General features: G+C 45.0%; 1 protein-coding gene and 1 long non-coding RNA gene across 6 annotated transcripts in view; one reads left to right on the top strand and one right to left on the bottom strand.

Moving 5' to 3' along the window:
• The window catches only part of KATNAL1 (katanin catalytic subunit A1 like 1), a 36,120-nt gene extending 23,913 nt beyond the window's left edge, over positions 1–12,207 (bottom strand). The window contains exons 1-3 of one of the 3 annotated variants that reach the window (XM_015852009.2): positions 11,996–12,207; positions 7,055–7,230; positions 1,085–1,245 (exon numbers count right to left, since the gene is read on the bottom strand). In XM_015852009.2, the coding sequence (XP_015707495.1) occupies positions 1,085–1,245; positions 7,055–7,216 (323 nt within the window). In that variant the 5' untranslated portion in view covers positions 7,217–7,230; positions 11,996–12,207. Of the gene's footprint in view, positions 1–1,084; positions 1,246–7,054; positions 7,231–11,698; positions 11,824–11,995 lie in introns of those variants that run through there. The other 2 variants (XM_015852010.3, XM_085536302.1) reach the window with 2 other exon arrangements.
• The window catches only part of LOC107308251 (uncharacterized), a 49,707-nt gene continuing 46,617 nt past the window's right edge, over positions 11,885–14,974 (top strand). For 2 of the 3 annotated variants that reach the window (XR_014942155.1, XR_014942156.1), the window contains exon 1: positions 11,892–12,009. This is a non-coding gene — a long non-coding RNA (uncharacterized LOC107308251). Of the gene's footprint in view, positions 12,010–14,974 lie in introns of all 3 variants that reach the window. The other variant, XR_014942157.1, reaches the window with a different exon arrangement.

Below are 14,974 nucleotides of genomic sequence, written 5' to 3'. Positions count from 1 at the left end.
TATTTTTAGGCACAAGATTTATATTTCATCTTAAAGATGTGGATGAACTGTTGGGCTCTGAGCTCTACAAAAGATACAAGGAATATATCTTGTATTTCCCACAGCATCACCACAAAAACTCTGATAATCATTTGTATCACTCACCAAAATTTAATATTATTTTACTTTCATATTCTTATGGGGTTTTTTTGTGTTTGTTTTTGTTTTTAATGTAAAGATCAATTTATCTGATAATCATAAGCACATGAATTTACACAACTTGGCACCTCTTTCTGCTAACCCAGATCTCTCTCTTTTCTTTCTTCCCTTGGATATATGAGCACACAAGCATCAAAATTACTTGTTATGAAAAGGATAGAAGCATATTGGCATTAAAAATTTGATTCTTGTATTTAGAATCATAGCATGGCTTGGGTTGGAAGGGACCTTATAGATCACTGAGCTCCAACCTCCTGCTGTGGGCAAGGTTACCAACCACATTTAAATCAGATCCTTTTTCCCAACCACCTGTGTCAAGCTCTATTAGAGAAAGAATTTCACAAATTGCACATGCAATTTATTTTAAGAAAACTATTAGTTAACTAAAGTTACTTTTAGAGTGATTACAGAAGAAAGAACACCACATAGAGCAGAACATGGTTAGCAATAAAACTAACCAGCTGATTCAATAAAGGTTATATTAGCTGTAGGTATGGAGCAGTTTCTAACTACCACATCCTTTCAGATCTTTCATTTCTTTATCAATTCCTCAGCCACCAATGAGTTCAAATGCTTAAATGAACTGAATGGAAAAATGTTCTCTCCATACATGGCAAAAACAACTGCCATCAAAAGCTCATTTATCTCCAAGATCCCTCCTACCAGTATAAAGGACTTGTTTATTTGTTTTTTGTTAAAGAGTTTCAGCAGTAAATCTGACTATAATTTACTTCTTCTTTCCCCCAATAAATTATATCTGTTCTTTATTAGAAATTACTACAGTGTAAATGAAATGCGATTTTTGTGTTACAAATACATTCTAAAAAGAACATGAAATTAAGCCAGCCTGGTTTAATTCCACCCGCCTGCCTGAGCCACTCATTACCTGTGTTCAGCTGGAACTGGAGGGGGCCAAACAGCAGGGTCTCTAAAAGGCTCATCTTGATAGGACACAGGGATATCTGCAGGTCTGTCCATTTTAAAACTCTCTAAAGTGTCGACAATGCTCTTAACTTGCTCATATTCTTCAATTAACTCTTGTCGAACCTTCAGAAACACAGACATCAATTAAAAATTAAAATGTAAATCTCAAAATCTGAGACTCCCAGAGTTTCCATTCACAAACCCTTACACAGATCAGGCTGACAGGAGTCTTAGCAGCATCAACAATTGAATCAGTTGGGTTCACCCTCCCACTTACGAGTTCCTGAGCAGACCTGGAGACATGACTGCTAATGCAGGGATTGACACCACAGAACACAAACATATGACAAAGTTCACATGTGCTTATTGACACATGTGCACACTTAAGACATAGCTTTAGAGCGTAAGGGCCCCACTGGCAGATCTTTAACATGTGCTTCCATTCTGGCATAAAAGAACTTCTCAGAGTACATTGTCCATGGTTCTAGTTAGAAAACTGGCCAAATCTGAAAAATAAAATAAGTGATCTCGTGATGTGCACAGTATTACTTTACAGTCAAAGCAGAAAACAATTCTTTGATGAATTACAAAGACTAGAAAAGAAAAAGGGAACTTTAACACCCTGTAGCACAAGTTCAAATGATAAGTAAACTCTTCGAAAGGGCTGACAATAGCAGGACACAGGGAAATGGATTTAAGTTGAAAGAGGGAAGATTTAGGTTGGATGTTAGGAGGAAGTTCTTTACTAGGAGAGTAGTGAGGTCCTGGAACAGGCTGCCCAGGGAGGTTGTGGATGCCCCGTCCTTGGAGGTGTTCAAGGCCAGGCTGGATGGGGCCCTGGGCAACCTGATCTAGTAAATGTGTATGTTTGATGGCCCTGCCAGGCAGGGGGGTTGGAACTACATGATCCTTGAGGTCCCTTCCAACCTGGGTCATTCTATGATTCTATGACTCTAAGTAAAGCAGGTGAGGAAAGAATGAGAAGAAATTATGTCTCAGGAAGAAACTGATGGCAGAATTATGCAGTTGAATTTTATACTTAATGTTTCCATCGCCACCATTAGCACTACTGCAGTCATTTCAAAATTATTTAATGAATATTAGTTCATTATTTTTTTTCCCATTAAGTCTAGGAAAAACAAATCCATGAAAAAACTGTACAAGTTTTAAGTGATATAGCTTGCTACAAGCTCAAGTTTTGTGTGTTAAGGTCACCAGTCCTTAGTACACACTGGCAGCCAAAAAGGCACTCTACATTCTTGCTCAAAAACACAAGCTTGTGGTACATTAGCTTAAGACGTACTTGGATTCACTAAGTGCACTTGCATGGCATTTTACCACTCTTCCACCTGTTGTTCAATGATGATTTCCATTCTGCAGGATCAATCTCCACTCCTGTGAAGCAAATTAACGTTAAGCAGCACCGCACCTTACCAAGGTTCTTCCTAATGGTGCTGACTGGTGAAAGGATGCAGCTAGCAACCTACGATCTCCCATGTGCTTAGAAAGGAACTGTGGTGGGCAAGTGCAGGCTGCTGTGTCCTACCAGCATATTGCAGAAGTGTACTTGGTTCATATCTGTTCACGCTCATTTTCCCCCAGCCCACCTCAGGACTATCAAAATGATGTCCAGTCCTTGATGAGGAGCACTGTCATTCAGCTCCCTGGAGCAGAAAGGAGGTTAGGATCTGAAAATGCAAAGAAAGTGAGCTTTTGGTGCCTTGGAAGCTGAAAACAAACTAACAGCTGCTGCCTATCTGTTAGCAAGACCTGAGCACAGTGTGGAACACACAGCCCTTATCACTGTCTTGGTACCTGGCAAAGAAACCAACCAAAAGCCCTCAGTGTACTTAAAAAAGACAATCACAAAGGAAAACCATTTGACGAGTTCCTAGACGCCTTGAAGAGTCTGAGTCAGATGAAACAGGTGCAGAAAGTTTCTTGCAGCTGGCAAACAAATAAACCAGACACAAACCAAGAGGGGCTATGCCATAATTACAGAGGTCACTGAGCAGAGCCTCTGAGGGAGTGTGACTGCAAAGCAACAAGCAGGAAAGTCACTGGTCTGGGCTCACTCCGTCTCTTTTCCTCTTCCCTCAGGTGTAAGGGCTCTCACGTGGCTCCAGTTCAGGTTATAAAGAACCCCCCAAAAATCCTTTCACGTTATTCATGTTTAAGCAGTTACAAGAGAAATCATGGGCTGATGTAACAGCTCTCACTGCCAAAAAGAAAGATTTCACCCCCCTCAGTTTTACAAACCACACTCACTACAGTTATTCTGGACTCAGCTCTGGCAGAAAACAACCCTAGGAGGGTCATAACTAAATGTATAAATAAAGGAGCTTTGCTGAGTTAGCAGACTGCACTGGCTCACCAGCTTGTGATCAGATGAATACCAGGACAAAGAACAGCAGGGTGCAGAGGAGGGAGAAAAGCTGATGCTGTTGAGGGAAGGCCAGGGGTGGAAGAGCTTGGCCCTGCTGGGTACCTGGCAGCAAGCACATCCTAATACATGGTTATAAAATACAACAAGCAAGAGCTGAGTTCACTTACTCTTTGTGCTAGTTCCAAAGAGTTTCAGAGTTCCTCCATATTTCACAATCATGCTATGGAAGTACCTTTGAGACCAGCTCTTACCAGTTACCCTACAGCCTAAACCTCCCATAACACAAATGTTTTGTACCTTGGTAAATGCACATAACACATGGGGTTGTTTTTTAATTGCATCCTGCTGGAACAAAACTAATAGAGTTTCTATGAAAGCATTTTCCAGACCTGAAATTACTGCCTGTAATTAGCATTAGCTGTTCAACAAGCTCCACTTAAAAAACTGAAAATAACAATTCTCTCAATCATACCCAAAATGGATGCCCTGTGTGCTCCCATGGAGTCAAAGCACAGTATTCACAGTTCTTCATGCAGAATATCCCTTAATTACTCATGAAGCAATTTATGTAGTGTTAATAAAACAGGCGTGAGGCAGAAACAACAGAGGCACAGACTGAATGACGGGTGTTTGAAATTATAAAATAAGAATTAACATTTATTTTAAGAGCACAGAGCACCTCATCACCTGCTCCAGTGGTGTTGCTTGGAAAGGGCGCCTTGCTGGCCTCTCACAGCACCCTGAGAAGCATCCAATTGCTGTCTTAGCTCCAGTTCCTGTGCTCCCAGATACCGTGCAACACGAAGCACATGGTCATAACACACAACAGGTTTTGCTCGACAGCCTCTGGCCTTGACAAAAGACGGTGCTATCTCCCAGGGGCACGCTCAGCTGTCATTCTGCAGCTGCTGAACTGTCACTGAAGCAGCTCCTTCCTACAAGCCAGCTGTCTAGTGAAAAGACTACAAGAGCCAAGAAACCGTATTGGAGTAAACAAGGGGAATGTCAGAACTAGTGAAGTTCACAGTAGCAGTCGTGAGAGAAAGTCTACCTTTAATAGTTGTGAAGTATAAAGAGAGATGAGTCGCTTCTGGTTTTGACTGGGGCTACTCTGAGCCACCCAAGAACAAGCTGCGAACCCTCCAGATACAAAACAAGGGTCCCAGTTGCAGGTGATGCTCAATATCACCATGCCAAGCAAGTAACCATACAATCCATGAAAATTAACCCCATGAAAGGGCTAGGGGAATTCTCCTATTGTCACATTGTTACTTTGGAAGACCCTGCACTGACCTCCAGGATGCATCTTTTGTTGTTTTGAAGCTGCGCATGTTGTTCCAGATTAATAACAACCCCCCAGTCAGCACTGGTTTTGATACCCCAGAAGCAGCATTGTTTCAAGTGAGACTGTATCCCTGAGTTGTTCCCAGCGGAGGTGATGATCTGTCTTCATGTTTCTTCTTCTCATAATTACTCTCTCAGCACCAAACACAAGAACTCCTAGAAATGAAAGCTGATGCTGTCTACCTGTGCTGTGAAATACAACCTACTAAATACTTGGACTGCAGCACCAAGCACTGCTCTGCCCAGACCAGCCTATAGTAATTTGAGAACGCTGACACCTTGACAAAAAAAGGTGGATCAGGAGTCTTTGGGAGTGAGCCAAAATCTCACCTAGTTCTGGTTCACCTCTGCTCTACATCTCAATAAACTGCTGGCAAAATCCTGTTAGTACAAAGAGCCACAAGCCAGATTCACCCAATGGAAAATCCTCTACAGAGAAGTGACTGTATGGGGGAGAATAATGGTCCATACAAGTGGCAAGCTAACTAACTGCCATGGCACTGCTTAAACATTCTTGGAGGTACGTTACTCTTGCCGAACTCCACATCCAAAAAGCACCAGTGGCATTATTGTCCTCAGGTTCATCAGAAGATGAAGAAAGTGAAGTAACTAAAGAATAAGTTCATTCTGTATTTCAGATGTGAGACAATTTCAGGTAGAAATTACATTCGCTCATTCCCTTAACCACAACATAAGGGTTGCTTTGCTTTTCAAGAGGGCATGGAAATAGTTTGATTTTGATCCTGCACTTTGCTGCTACCAAGTGGGTTAGAACTGAATTTTGTTAAATTTATATGTACAGCATCAACACAAGTGTTTGTGGTGATGTAACTTCTGGCTTTATATTTTCCATGGGAAGCAGTCTGTCAGACAACAACAGCACTGCACTGGCAGTTTGGAGGTGGCTGCTGTTGGAGTGGGAAAGCAGTGCTAACATCCAAATCATCAGATTCCCTCTTACTCAGTCTCAAAGAATGAGAAAGCACAATTATTTATGAAGAGCAAGTTAGAAAGCAGGTCAATTTTTCTACGTCCCAGTGAGGGAAGTGCAGGTGTGATAAAACTGCAGATTCCAGGGTTACCATTTGCTCCCAGGCCTACAGGTAGTCCTATAAATAATGAAGACAGCCTGAGAATGAAGAACAGTTGTTTTTTTCCTCCCACACTTCTTACTTCTAGGTATTTGTTCCTGAGCAGAGATTGGCACAAGTAATGCCAAATCAGATTCTGACAAAGCTTAGCCACCACTGTATTGAGAATTTTCAGAACTAGCATGAACACACAGCATGACAGACAATTGTGAACAAAAACTGTCAGGGCAATTTTGATTTTACTTAAAAGAGGTAATTTCTGAGAAGGTGCCAACTACAAATTCTCTGGTAAGGTGCCACTGCCTTTCCTAGGGAATAATCCTGGAGACAGCATTAAAGGTCCCTTTATAATCAAGGTTTGTATCCAATGTACAACATACATCTTATGGTGCACAGGCAGCAGTTGTAATAACACACAATGTCATGAGATCGTGAGAGTTGAAGTAATTTTCACAAGCCAAAAGCTGTTAAAAGTTTAATGGAGAATCAATGTCATCAGGGGATACACAATGTACTAAAAGTGAAGGTGATACAGAAATGCAGCTGCAGAACAAGGAATATCTCACGCTTTTACCTTCACATCAGCTACAAATTTGGCAGGAAATAAGAACAAGATCAGGGCACAAACACCACTCAGCTTGGCCTGGGGTGGGGAGGAGCTTGAATACAAACAGGAGTGTCAGCATCTCCTATACAACATTCAGCTCCTTTCAGCACAAGGAAAGCTAGGCACTAACACTGCTGATTGTACACACGCATCCTTTGCAAGCAAGATCCTAGCCAGTGTACAGACTTTAATAGTCTCATGAGAAAGACCTATGAACAGTACTATGATTTGATGATCAGTTTTAGGTAATACTACAGAGAATACTGCAAGTAGCAGACATTTCAAGCAAAAAAGCAAAAAGAATGTTGTACATTATATTTATATAAAGATGCCTTTTAAATACACCACAAGAAATAACTCCCAATAAATGTCAACTAAACATGGTGAAGGCAATGTTATAAACTCAGCTGAAATATACATCCTCTACACTATAAAAGCTTGAGGAAGTGTAGTATGTTTTCAAATACCAAGCAACAGAATACAGGCAACCTTATTGCACCATACCTGCTGCCATTTGCCCTTAATTGCCGGATCTCTGATTGACTGGCAATGTCTCTGGATTTGCTGGATGACACCCTGGTAATACACCATAGAAGAGTCATAATTCCCAATGAGTGCATAGTCTCTTCCCTTTTTGGCATTGTCGCAGATCTCTGCCAAATTCATCTTCACTCAGAAACCTAGAAGAGAACATAATCATCAGCAAAACTAATTGTACACTCTAGAGTAATTCACTCTGTGAAATTCTAGTTTTCTTACTTCTCTCAAAGCTGCCTTTTTTTTCCTAATTTACCAAGCATTTAGCTCTTGAAGCATCAAGCCTAAGGTCTGAGATCATAAATCACGACTCATTTATAGAGATTAAAAACAAACAAAGAAAGGGCTACACAAGTTCTTCATTACCTTTGGTCTCAATCCCATTAAATTAATGCAAGAAAATTAAATGCCCTGCCTACCCTGAACTTCAAGGATCTAACCAGCCAAACTTTAATTTGTAGATCACCGCAATATATTAGCAGCCATCAACCTGTGAATCACAAATCAAACCCGGCATTAAATTGCTTTTTATGCTGTTGGATTACATACGTGCCTAAATGCTTCAACCAGCACTGTTAGAAGTCTGCACTTAGCAATTCTGAGAGCCCTCACCCTAATGAGATGGCAGCACTGCTGAACGACAGCTCCACTATAGGCACAGTTGAGAGCCTCTTTCTGTTTAAATATTCTTGTGAAGTACATCAGCATCCAGATGCTGACTTGCACTTTTGCATTACATCTAACACGTCCTTTTGGGATTTACAGCAGAGTTAGCAATCCATACTTAAGACTTCTTAAAATGACACGAACGTACAACCTTCCCCTAGTCCCTCAAACAATTTAGGATTAATACTTTTACTAACTTTCTCATACATAAGCAACAAATCATGGCACAAGTTGAAGGCAAACCCATACACAGCTTCTCCCAGTAAACGTTTGAGAGAGCAATATTAAAGTATAGACTTGAAAGTATGTTAGTGGGCATGGTGAGGATAGGCTGATGGTTGGACTTGGTGATCTTAGTGGTCTTTTCCAACCTTAGTGATTCTATGTATCTTGGAGCACACAGAGAAATCACTGCATGTACACGTGCTCCTACAGCATCATATCAATAGGGAAATGCCTATTGATGCCTCCAGAGCTAGTCTGACTAGCAGAATCTCCTGCATTCGGGTATTTCAATTTTACTTATCACCTAATCAGGTAATACTGACATGAGAAGGTAACCGCAACATCATCCACTTACATGAGATGTGTTGGAAACAGCATCTGTTGACCTCAGTCCTAAGTAAGAGTAAGCTCCCCTTTATGACCAGGCCCTACTGGGGGCCCTACTGGCCTACCAGGCTCTGAGGCCCTACTGCAAGGTCTGACTAGTTCACAGAATCACAGAATTATCAAGGTTGGAAAAGACCTAGAAGATCATCTAGTCCAACCATTACCAATACTTCCCAGCTAAATCATATTCCTCAACACAACATCCGAACAGGAGTGTGTTCAAACTCCCATGGTTCAAACCTGGGGAAGGCCTTCTTCCCTCAATTGTTTACTCACACCAGTGAGAAGAGGCAGCTAGAACTAGGTGGAGGGTTTTTCCATATTCTGTACATGGTTTTTTATTATCTGTTCTGCATCAAATAATGGAGTTCATACATTGTACGCCATCAAAGAAGCCAGAAAATGCATAAATAATTTTGTGTAATTTTAAAATATTTGTTTTTCTTGCTGTGCTACAACCGCATACCTTTAAGTAAATGCATAGCAAGGGACAACTGTTGTCAAGTACATTTAGGACAACTTACACGTTCCTCATGACACCAACTTCCCATCCTAGCACTGTATGGTTCTCTCCTGCACCAGACCATAACAGCTCCACTGTACATCAAGGTACCCTCTGAGATTCCTCAGTTCACGGATCATTGACAAGAAGAGACATTACAGACATTCCATCAGTAGAGCTGCCACACACGGGGTCTTAAGCCCACTTGTTAAAACTCTGCAGCAGCACGGCTAAAAGGTCACAGGGGATATTAGTCTCCATTCTTCGGAGCATAAGCTGAGGTGATCCCTAGCTGGGGTCAGGGAAGAATTTTTCTCCCAGAACCAATGCAATGCACAATTGAGCAAGATCCAAAAGATGGGCTTTTTTTAAGTATTAAAACATGACACACTCAGAGATATACCAGTGAGGATGGTGGGCAGGAGGGGGAGTGCAGCACTGCTCCTTCAGCACCCGATCTCCAGCTGAGGTGTGCATGCAGGCCCATATCTGCATCCATATTCACTGGGTGCTGCCAGGAGCAATCAGTGTCCTCACTTCAGGCAGGGTCTGCAGCAGGATTTTTTCCTCTTGCTTGTTACCACACACTCAGATTTGCAAACGCCAACACAAAAAGCATCTTTGCAATCTTTCTGTTTCTCGTTCATGCCAATGTATTTTGAGACAATCGATTACACAACTGTGTCCCATTTTCTCCACAGGCATTTGACTCCTGCACTGAACGACATACATTAAATGCATGTGTAATGTTCCTCGTTTCTTCTTTATTCTCACAGTTTCAGCAGTCACATCAAGCCTTGCTTACTGCCTGCTAGTCAGTCTTCTCTCCTAATCACTGTTATTTCCCCACAGATAGGGCTATAATACACATGTTCTGATACTATGATTCTATGTTTTAACCTCGACTTGCATCTTTTTCTGACCAGAAGCTGACCCAAGCAGACCAAAAATTTTCCACAGCTCCCTGAGATTTCTGGACAGATGGTCTCACGTCATAGCAGCTGTGCAGTTGTGCTGACTGGGCAGCAGAACATCTGGCAAGGCTTGGGCATCCACAGATGAAGACTAGTTACTAATTCTGGTTCTCATTATCTGCAGAACAACCACACAGCGCTGATGTTGTGCAGCCAGAAAAGCAATGTGAGGGACCACTTTCAAACATCCTCTTCTCCCCCAGTTGTTTTCACCTGATAAAAAACTAAAGATCCTACTTTCCATTTTTCCCTTCGAGGTTAAAATCTGTCAAAACAGAGACATGCAACAACACGACAACAGTAGAAGCATGAACTGAAACGCTACCTGGAATGTCGTCAGGGAGGAAAGAAACAGCCCCACAAGCATGGATGGGCACTAACAACCATTACCTCACTGCGTAACTACTACTGCTAAAATATATATAAGTATGAACTGTGTATATATACTTATATCATACTTATTCATACATATGAATAAGTATGAACTGTGGTTCAGTTTCAGTACTTTGGTTATCTGCCTTCTGTTAAGTGGCGTTGGGCTTCTTTGCACTGAACCCCCCTTTTGAAACATTAGATGTGGAGATAATGGGAAAACGTGAATGGAACTGGTAAGATGAGACACGCATAAAGGCCTCAAACAACTGGTGTGGATTCTTCTAAGAGCTAACTTAAAATGCAAGTGGAAAGAAAAAACATCTTCAAACGAAGTGAAGATATTCACCTCAGGTTAATAGGAATCACTGAAATCAGAGCAGTGAATACAAATGCTATTGGGCGCTCGAGGGAGCATAATTTCATGCACGTGTGCTTTAGGTTGTAGTATTAGCATCTTTGCTGTCTGCTAGACTCAAGTTGGCTTCAGCATCTCTTCTCTACAGCACAGCCTCCTGCACTTCTAGCATTAGTGCCACACAGCAGGTTTAAGCACCCACGTGGTACCAGCCTAGAGGTGGTGGACCCCCTCCTTCAGCAGGATGTAGGGCTCAGATGCTTCAAGGCCTCTGCAGGGCTTGCAGAACACAGCTCAGATCAGTAACTCTTCCATCTCTCTCCACATCACACGCATAAACTCTTCTGGCGGAGCAAGCATGTCACCAAAGACTCCCAGGATGGGTCTGTGCAGAACCAGCTTGGGTTCAAAGTGTTCATCAGGTCAGGCTCTGAGTCAGTAAAGTTAAACTGCTCCTGCACCTGGCCCTGAATACCGCACATTCATGCTCCCACACCACTGCAACTCACAAGCGCTGTCAGAACAAAGCCAGCTACACAGAGATTCAGTTCTGCTGTTGCTACATTCCTAGCGAAGCTGATCTGCAAGCCAGATAAACTTTCCATGAATAATTGCAGGTTTAATGGACTCACACGTGTTTATAACCCTGACTCATAGGGTCTGAATTTAAGCTGGATGCTTTCCCTTCTTTCAAATTCCCCTTTGAAATCCAAAGAATTTGCTCTTTAGGACTTGTTATACGGGTCTGCTGCAATAGGACAAGGGAAAACAGTTTCAATCTATGAGAGGAGAAATTTATACTGGACATAAGGAAAACGTTTTCTGTAGTAAAAGAAGTGAAGTACTGGCACAGGTTGCCCAGAGAGGTGGTGGATGCTCCAACCCTGGAGACACTCAAGGTCAGGCTGGATGGGGCTCTGAAACCTGATGGAGCTGTATGTGTCCCCGCTCACTGCAGGAGGGTTGGATGAGGTGCCATTTAAAGGCCCCTTCCAACTCAAACACCTCTACGACAACTCAAACCTTCAGCTGTATTAATGATCGAACAGGATCAGCCCCCCGCCGCCCCCAGAGCCTCCTCCAGCCCCACGGTCACGTTCCCTCCCGCTGTCGGCTCCGCTCTTCACCTCCCCTCTCTCGGCCTCCATCCCCTCTCACTGATGGAGCTGGGCCTGCAGAGCTCTCCCGTGCGAGGGCCGATCCCCCAGCAGCCCCCCAGAGGAGCGCTGGGTGTTGTAGTCTCCACCCGCCGCTCCTCCGCTCAGCGCCAGCGGGCGGTGGGTACCGCGGGACTACACTTCCCGTCGTGCCACGCGGCAGGCCGCCCCCACCCCCGGCCCAAGGCCGCCCCCATCGCAGCGGCACGGGCAGCGCCGCCGGGCCGGATGTTGTTGGGCCGCAGCGGCCCGCGGCCCCGCCATTACCTGGGAGGAGCGGGGTGCGTGTCCCGGTGCCGGCGGAGCGGGGAGGGGGCCGCGGTTCTTCCGCTCTCGAGCGGAGCGAGGGAGGGGGGTGCGGGGATCGGGACGGGGGTCGAGCGATGGGTGAAGGGGGGTGGGGGGGAGGAGAGAGGGGCGCGCGCGCGTGGCGGCGACGAGCGGTTGCCATGGCGGCGGGGGGGGGCGGGGATGAAGCTGAGCCCGCCCACGGGCGCGGCCTCCCCTCAGGGCCGGCGGTTCGCTGCCTCCTGTGAGGGGCGGCCCGGGGCTGGGGTGAGCTCGGCAGTGCTACAGGCGATAGGCGGCCGGGATGTGCCGCTAACAGCCCGCGGGCTCGCAGGGAGAAGGGGCGCGGCTTTCCGGCCGGCTGGAAACAAAGGAGAAGCCCTGTGCGCCTGCGGGGGGTGGCGGGTGTGTCCTGTGTGTGTGCCTGCAGGGATCGCGCTTAGATCGGAATGAGGAGCTCGGCTGCTTCCATGGCAGCTGGGGGAGCGGTTTGGAGAAGGGAAATGCACCGCTGTCCTGGGCAGGCACACGGGATGTGGCCTTTGCTATGGGGTTGTGTCACTTCTATGTACGAGATCTAGGGATTTTCCTGTTCCTTGGGCTAAAGCAGTGCCTGATGGCAGCGGATGGCCTTACAGGGCATCATCTGCTGAGGTACGCACCTCTCTGAGGATGTAGTTTCACAGTGCAGGCCGGCCTGTGCCCGTATTGCCACCAGAAGGGCAGTCCTGTGCCCATATTGCCACCAGAAAGGCAGTCCTGTGCCCGTATTGCCACCAGAAGGGCAGTCCTGTGCCCATATTGCCACCAGAAGGGCAGTCCTGTGCCCATAGTGCCACCAGAAGGGCAGTCCTGTGTCCATAGTGCCACCAGAAGGGCAGTCCTATGTCCGTATTGCCACCAGAAGGGCAGTCCTGTGTCTGTATTGCCACCAGAAGGGCAGTCCTGTGTCCATAGTGCCACCAGAAGGGCAGTCCTGTGTCCTTATTGCCACCAGAAGGGCAGTCCTGTGTCCATATTGCCACCAGAAGGGCAGTCCTGTGCCCGTATTGCCACCAGAAGGGCAGTCCTGTGTCCATATTGCCACCAGAAGGGCAGTCCTATGTCCGTATTGCCACCAGAAGGGCAGTCCTGTGTCTGTATTGCCACCAGAAGGGCAGTCCTGTGTCCATAGTGCCACCAGAAGGGCAGTCCTGTGTCTGTATTGCCACCAGAAGAGCAGTCCTGTGCTCGTATTGCCACCAGAAGGGCAGTCCTGCCTTCTCCTCTGATCCTGCGTGGGTTTTCCTATTTATTTACAAAGCAATAACCCTGATGTTGCCATCTGGCGTGGCACGCCTGCGGTCTGATCCAGCTGACAGCCAGTTATGCCCCTGTAGAAAATAGCTGGCTTTCAGCTGGGCCTGTTCCTGAACGAGGTGATCCAGCAGAGCTGCAGCAAGCACCAGGATAAAAGTGGAGGCAGGAGCCCACTGAGACCACACTGCACTGCTGCAGTCACTCCCTGCTGCCACAGCTCCTGTGTGACAGTGCTGAGAGCATCCTGCTAATAACAGCCTGGTGATGGCTCCCAATGGCAATGTGATCCGTATGGAAAATGTAAATTGCGATCTTAAGGTAGCAGTGTGAGGTTGTATGTTGCTCTAAGGTTTTCAGAAATGCTATCTGATGCAAGTGGAAGAGCAGGGATTGAAGCTGGATGCTCAGAGCACCACTTAAACAATGCAGCATGTGTTGATGTGTCACTCATAGATGTACATATCCTCCCTGAAAATCGTGTGGAGATTCATAGGCCTTTCTGAGTGTTTTAGAACTGGAGCCAAAACTGTGATGAATTCATAACAGCTGCAGCTCTGGCTTTCCCTTTCCCCAGATTTCTTCAAACTTTCCTGTCCATTACATCAATCCCTGCTGTTCTTTCACATACCCAAAGGCATCGATGCTGTGCGGACTTTGGAGACCCTAAATGCTTCCCTGGGAAAGCAGACATTACACAGCCCTATGCCACCATAATCCATTCTCAGAAGACTTATTGTACTTCTTATCACATTAGACAGCACATTAAACTGCTTTGTCTGAGGCTCATCTGGGAAACTGTGACAGAGGGAAGTTGGTTAGTTAGTCATAACATCTGCATTGTGTGTGTTTTTCCTTCAGTGTTTTCAGTAGTTGAGGCAAGTTGTTCTGCTTCCTAGTGGTGTAGGGTATCCTTGCTCCCTCTTGTCTCCCTTATAGGAGTAGTTGCTGAGCACAGTAGCAATTCCTTGCCACTCTTGTTGGACCTCTCAAAGGGAAGGTCTGTTTTGGGAAGTGTCTGCACAAATCCTAGCCCTGGACATTAAATGTACGTAAGGATTATAGGACAATTCAGGCTGAAAGAGGCTTGGAAGGGCATCTTGTCCAGCCTCTTTCTCACAGTAGAGTTTGTCTGCATGGTCTTTGATATAAGAAATGGCAAAAAGAAGAAGGGCTGACAGCCATTGGGAATTCATAAATTTGCTAATAACGTAAAAGAATGGTAGCCACGAGTGTGATATTTCATTGCTTTTATTGCTGCCGTGATCAGACAAACTCCAGCTTTTCTGGCTGGGGTGATCTAAGAAATATTGCTTCCCTGACCGTCTGTTCTGCCTCTTGACTGAAGATTCTTGCCTCCACAACAGTTGCTGGAATGGAAAGCACTAATGTTTCTAATACATTTTAATATCAAATACGGCATTAAACTGATCTTTATCCACAGTTTGAGCTAATTTTTTGGACATTGTATTAAAACAGCTGGGACTCACGCATGTATTTAATTTCACCAACTGCTGTCTGACAACGCCTGCTGATCTCAGGCAAGGAGAGTAAAGCGAGTTTTTGTGTGAGGGTGACACTACACTGAAATTTCTTCTATAGTTGGTGTATTCTCAGGTCTTACATCTTCTTATTGTCTTGATAAAGGCAGCTTGGGATGAG

Source organism: Coturnix japonica, chromosome 1 (genome assembly GCF_054131305.1).
Source record: "Coturnix japonica strain WE chromosome 1, WE-NBRP24, whole genome shotgun sequence".
In the NCBI taxonomy this organism is placed as follows: domain Eukaryota; kingdom Metazoa; phylum Chordata; class Aves; order Galliformes; family Phasianidae; genus Coturnix; species Coturnix japonica.
Note: the sequence above shows the minus strand (reverse complement) of the source record. Positions and strands in the feature narration are given on the sequence as shown.